Source organism: Astatotilapia calliptera, chromosome 12 (genome assembly GCF_964374335.1).
Source record: "Astatotilapia calliptera chromosome 12, fAstCal68.1, whole genome shotgun sequence".
NCBI lineage: Eukaryota > Metazoa > Chordata > Actinopteri > Cichliformes > Cichlidae > Astatotilapia > Astatotilapia calliptera.
In genome coordinates, this window is record NC_137433.1 from 23,419,699 (window position 1) to 23,426,054 (window position 6,356).

Genomic DNA, 6,356 nt, shown 5'->3' on the forward strand with positions numbered 1-6,356 from the left:
GGGTTTTGGGATTTCTGACCCCAAATAATCTGTAAACAAATACAAATAGAGACAAAATACTGGATTTTAACTGTAGATGAATAAACCTGCATACCAAACCTGCAATAAAACTGCACGTTGTGCTATTTTGAAAAGCGAAAAAATAAAGAAATGCTGTACAAGATACTGTACAATAAAAAGAGTAAATAGATATTTAATTAGTGGAGTGGTCTGTTAAATACACATTGAGGAGAACAAGAGAGAGAGTGAGAGAGAGAGAGAGAGAGAGAGAGAGAGAGAGAGAGAGAGAGAGAGATTCAGAACAACTATTTCAGGGCAGTTTTGGAAGATGATCTTCATAATGGCTGCTGTATATGGAGAATCTCTGTTTCAAAATACCATTTGGACAAATGACCTTGTCGTGATTGAATAATGATCAGTGGTGTGGACTATTTAGAGTGTGATCTGGACAATGGAAGACTATTGAACCAGCTGGTAGCACTGGTGCTTAATTCCTAAGCTTGTATCTCCTGTTAAAGATATAGCCGGTTTTTGGCTCAGAGGGGAAGAGACTAATTATTATTGAGTTGTGCTGACGCTCTGATCACGGCTCCAACCTCAGGCACATGAGTCAGCTGGAGTTCAATACTTCACGACATAAAGGCAAATAGGTTATGGTAGAGAGTAAAAAAGAAAAAAGCATCAGGAACAGGGTAACCATCAGGTCTATTACTCTGTCCCAGTGTTCCTGCTTAAAACATGGATACTGGAACGATCTTAATCAGCTGGGAGCTTTGACCTATTACATGATTACATACTTTTTTCTTATCTATTTATTAATTTATGTTTTTGCTGCTGGTTTCTACATCTGAATATTAAGGATTTTTCTTCTCTACAAAGACAACTCATTTAAATGCTAATTATGTTCTAAACATAAACACAGTGCTAAACATTGTTTTTTAAATATGCATGTGATTAATCAACAGCAATATTAGAATTGTAAATGCTGATAGTGAGATGTGTGCTTCCATAGATATTATATTCAAACAGTAAATGTTATTTAACATTTAACATTTATTCACCCCAACACAGGACTGGTTCAAGTACACAAATAGGAATCAATGATATCATATAAGGCTTGACATGTGAGCTGTGTGTAATGCATGTCTTAAGCCCCTTTAGTGTGCTAGCTAGCTGCTGCAGTACTGGAAATCTAAGTTATAGATCAAACCATGTGAAAAAAGCAGGTCATAACAAGCTCTTCAATGAGTGGAATGAATTTCGATCAATAACAAACCACAACAGCTGAACTCTATGCCGCTCTCTCTCTCACTCTCTCTAACACTCTGTCTTTTCCTCTTTTCATCACTCTGCTTGTATTTTTTTTCTTGCAATAAAAATAACACAACACACTTTAATGTAGCATTTTATTATCTGTAATGGGTGGTTCGGTAAATATGCATACATGCAATTAGGATACACAAGATATGGGAAGAGAATCAAAGTCTAGTGACAGAAAACAAAAGCAATGACAGAGTGAGCAACAAACATATATATATATATATAGACGTGTTCGTTGAGTACAATGAGGGAATAGGCGTGAATTATACTTGCTTTAAAATTCCTTATTCAATAATAAAGTATTAATAGAAGAGGGACTGACTCAGTACAGTCATATCTTGGCATATTCATACGTTAGTCTTGAAACCCTTTAATGCATTTTTGGAGGGGTGACTTTTCTTTTATAGATTTATATTAAATGTGACAGAACACACCGAATAAAAGCTGGGAACGAGATGAAACAAGGCATTTGCAATGAAGGTATATCTATCATTTATGTCTATGACAGATAAGCCCTGTAGATATAGGTCAGTTGATATATGATCAAGCGTGGGGGCTGCATTAATATATATGAGCTACATAGCTAAAGAAAAATTCACTGAGATGTGATATGTAGCTATAGGACTGCAAAATGCTTTATTATATACATATAACAAGAAGACTGCAGTACATATTTTATATTCATGCCAGTATGTTTAAAATCAGAAAACATATCACTAAGGGAAGCAGAGGTTTGCCTTCAGCCATTCCAGCGCTGGCACCTACTGCCAGATCAAGACCGCCTGTTTTTCCTGAGAAGCAGAAGACCGATAAGGAACGAGTATCACAAACATTTGTCTCTTTGCATTTATTTTGATTTGTCACCAGGCTGTACCTACCTCTGGTCAGATCCATGGACCTTATGTTAACCCAGAAGACTGTGCGTTGCTGAGCTACGGTGGCCCTGCAAAACCACAGAAGTAACACTGCAGTTGGTTTATTTCAAAAGCTTCAGTTTCTAAAGACAAACCAATACTGAACAGCCTAATATATAAATATATATATATATATATATATATATATATATATATATATATATATATATATATATATATATATATATATATATATATATATATATATATATATATATATGTCAGTAATTTGCACCAGAGGTACACTTCAACTGTGAGAGACAGAATGTGAAAAAAAGAATCCATGAATCCACATGGTAGGATTTGTAAAGAATTTATTCGTAAATAAGGGTGGAATATAAGTATTTGGTCAATAACAAAAATACAACTCAATACTTTGTAACATAACTATTGTTGGCAATAACAGAGGTCAAACGTTTACTATAGATCTTTACCAGGTTTGCACACACAGTAGCTGGTATTTTGGCCCATTCCTCCATGCAGATCTTCTCGAGAGCAGTGATGTTTTGGGGCTGTCGCCGAGCAACACGGACTTTCAACTCCCGCCACAGATTTTCTATGGGGTTGAGGTCTGGAGACTGGCTAGGCCACTCCAGGACTTTCAAATGCTTCTTACGGAGCCACTCCTTTGTTGCCCGGGCGGTGTGTTTTGGATCATTGTCATGTTGGGAGACCCAGCCTCGTTTCATCTTCAAAGTTCTCACTGATGGAAGGAGGTTTTGGCTCAAAATCTCACGATACATGGCCCCATTCATTCTGTCCTTAACACGGATCAGTCGTCCTGTCCCCTTGGCAGAAAAACAGCCCCATAGCATGAGGTTTCCACCCCCATGCTTCACAGTAGGTATGGTGTTCTTGGGATGCAACTCAGTATTCTTCTTCCTCCAAACACGACGAGTTGAGTTTATACCAAAAAGTTCTACTTTGGTTTCATCTGACCACATGACATTCTCCCAATCCTCTGCTGTATCATCCATGTGCTCTCTGGCAAACTTCAGACGGGCCTGGACATGCACTGGCTTCAGCAGCGGAACACGTCTGGCACTGCGGGATTTGATTCCCTGCCGTTGTAGTGTGTTACTGATGGTGACCTTTGTTACTTTGGTCCCAGCTCTCTGCAGGTCATTCACCAGGTCCCCCCGTGTGGTTCTGGGATCTTTGCTCACCGTTCTCATGATCATTTTGACCCCACGGGATGAGATCTTGCGTGGAGCCCCAGATCGAGGGAGATTATCAGTGGTCTTGTATGTCTTCCATTTTCTGATGATTGCTCCCACAGTTGATTTTTTCACACCAAGCTGCTTACCTATTGTAGATTCACTCTTCCCAGTCTGGTGCAGGTCTACAATACTTTTCCTGGTGTCCTTCGAAAGCTCTTTGGTCTTGGCCATGGCGGAGTTTGGAGTCTGACTGTTTGAGACTGTGGACAGGTGTCTTTTATACAGATGATGAGTTCAAACAGGTGCCATTCATACAGGTAACGAGTGGGGGACAGAAAAGCTTCTTACAGAAGACGTTACAGGTCTGTGAGAGCCAGAGATTTTCCTTGTTTGAGGTGACCAAATACTTATTTTCCACCCTAATTTACGAATAAATTCTTTACAAATCCTACCATGTGGATTCATGGATTTTTTTTTCACATTCTGTCTCTCACAGTTGAAGTGTACCTCTGGTGCAAATTACTGACCTCTGTCATCATTTTAAGTGGGGGAACTTGCGCAATCGGTGGCTGACTAAATACTTTTTTGCCCCACTGTATATATATATATATATATATATATATATATATATATATATATATATATATATATATATATAGCACAATTTGGATCTACACAGAAAACCTAACAAAGTATATTTGTCTTACATGAAGTAGACAGGACCTTCACAGTTAGGCGGTATCCAGCTGTACACAGTGCTGTTGCCCTTGAGATTGGTGTTGGAGTGAGTGACAGCACCTCGAGGATTATGCGCGCACTGTGAACAATAATCGGAAATTGCTGTTAATTCTACTCTGCTGATTTATATCCATATATTCTCTTCTAATCAAATGCAGTGTTATGTCCCCAGTCACCAGTCTATCATGGGGCGAGCAGAAAAGGAGAAACAGACAACCATTCATGCTCACAATCCCATTCAATCCAATCCAGTCATCCCACAGTCCAATGTTTTTGGACTATGGGAGGACCCACACAGGCATGGGGAGAAACTCCACAGAGAAAGGCCCCAGTTGGCCAGTAGATTCAAACCTAGAACCTATCCACTGTTTCTTGGGAACAATCTTATTTATTGTACTTTTGGCATCTTTAACAACATTATGACCATTTGCAGCTCAGGTTTCAACATAGGCTTAACTGAAAAATGCACCTGAAGGAATTTAGTGTCTGGAGGAGGGCGCTGCCACGTCCCCACAGCGTTGAGGCCTCCACCTATTCGAGCTTCCAGAAGCACTCCTCGGTATTTTGGTCCAACGATGGTCACTGCAGTTAGCACAACAAAGACCTCAGTGTTCATATATATAAAATAAACAGTAGTTTATCATTTCAAATGTAATATTTAGATCAATAATGGATAATGGATAAACTCTTTATATATGTATATATATAAAAAAAAAAAACATCCAGCACGCCCCTGCGGGCGGTTTATCCTTCAAGCTCGGGTCCTCTACCAGAGGCCTGGGAGCTTGAGGGTCCTGCGCAGTATCTTAGCTGTTCCCAGGACTGCACTCTTCTGGACAGAGATCTCCGATGTTATTCCCGGGATGTGCTGGAGCCACTCGCCTAGCTTGGGCGTCACCGCACCTAGTGCTCCGATTACCACGGGGACCACCGTTACCTTCACCTTCCACATCCTCTCGAGCTCTTCTCTGAGCCCTTGGTATTTCTCCAGCTTCTCGTGTTGCTTCAGACTTATACAAAAAAAAAGTATGTTCATCTGTAGAAGAAGTGAAGAGCATCTTACCTGTAATGGGCTTCCCTGGCTGAAACACCCTGGCATTGGTGAGAATAGTGTAGGGTGCTGGTGAAGGCTGAGGCAGCACCCCAGAGTGACGAGGTAACATATCCTCACAGGCACCGGAGGGAGCACCGTTGGGATAGCCGTTAATAAAACAGAACATCTGGAGTATGAGCAACCCAGGCCAAAGGAGCTCCATCAGGCTGAATGAGGAGCAATCACTGTGCAAGCAAAACTATGAAGCAAGCGGTGTGTGATTATACCCTGGAAGGAGTCAGGGGATGGAGTCAGAAATACTCCCGCTGAGTCACGCAACCGAAAAAATTACATTTTCTGCAGCTATTACTTACTTAATCATGCTCTCTCTCACAAAGCTCACATGATTTCTTGAAAAGATCTTGCGATATTTCTGCAATTAAAGGCAGAAAAAATTTTCTGCTCTCAAATACACAAAACTTTTGAGTGCTTTTTTCTCTCTTTTTATCTCTGTCATTTTTATTTATATATATATATATATACATATATATATAATTGAAATAATCATAAAGTTTGGTGGTTTATAAATAACAGTGGCACACTACTGCGCTGGTTAGTACTTAATACTTATGACAGTAGGAGAAGAGTGAAAGAGGCAAACAAGAGCATGTATGTTGATACTCTGCAGTTAGAAACCTCGTCCTACTTAGGAAACATGCCCCATACTTATTTATTTTTTTGAGGTGAGCGATTCAGAAGAAAACGGGCTAAAAGTCAAAAAACAAACAAACTCGCTCCCCAAACCCCTCAAAGCTTCACAAAGACAGCAACAGTCATGGATTTCCTTGCTTGAATTAAACCCCAATGAATATTTATAACATTTATGAGGGCCAATATTCTACCACTCAAACTGGGATAGTTTTTCATTTGTAATAATAAAAGTTTAATGTACTCTTCTATGTGTACATAAAAAAAGCGCTTTGGGTTTCACACTTTCCTGAGAACATCTTATTCCACTATATGTGCTCACTGACCTTCTCACCTGCTTAAATTTACATTTTACTTGGTCAAGATGAGCTTGTTTAACATTAATAATGAGATTAAACATTTAAAAATGTATTAATTTAAGAAGTGTTTTAGTCTAATCTCTCTTTTTTTGGCTGACTCACTTCTTGTTTAATGATAATGTTT

General features: G+C 39.3%; 1 protein-coding gene across 1 annotated transcript; it reads right to left on the minus strand.

The window, feature by feature from the left end:
* Positions 1-1,392: 1,392 nt before the first annotated feature.
* Positions 1,393-5,513, minus strand: LOC113034349 (putative defense protein Hdd11). The gene is made up of 5 exons (XM_026188830.2): positions 5,196-5,513; positions 4,602-4,714; positions 4,102-4,211; positions 2,199-2,263; positions 1,393-2,111 (listed from the first exon to the last, which is right to left on the minus strand). Exons 1-5 carry the CDS (start codon positions 5,386-5,388, stop codon positions 2,002-2,004), a joined length of 591 nt encoding a protein of 196 aa, XP_026044615.1. The 5' UTR covers positions 5,389-5,513; the 3' UTR covers positions 1,393-2,001.
* Positions 5,514-6,356: the final 843 nt, after the last annotated feature.

What these genes read in the sequence shown, in the direction of transcription:
- LOC113034349 (XM_026188830.2), bottom strand. Translation starts at nt 5,388, where the DNA reads ATGGAGCTCCTTTGGCCTGGGTTGCTCATACTCCAGATGTTCTGTTTT. An exon ending in CAGACACTAAATTCCTTCAG is followed by an intron (nt 4,212 to 4,601) that starts GTGCATTTTTCA and finishes TATTGTTCACAG; the next exon opens with TGCGCGCATAATCCTCGAGG. An exon ending in GAAGGTCCTGTCTACTTCAT is followed by an intron (nt 2,264 to 4,101) that starts GTAAGACAAATA and finishes GTGGTTTTGCAG; the next exon opens with GGCCACCGTAGCTCAGCAAC.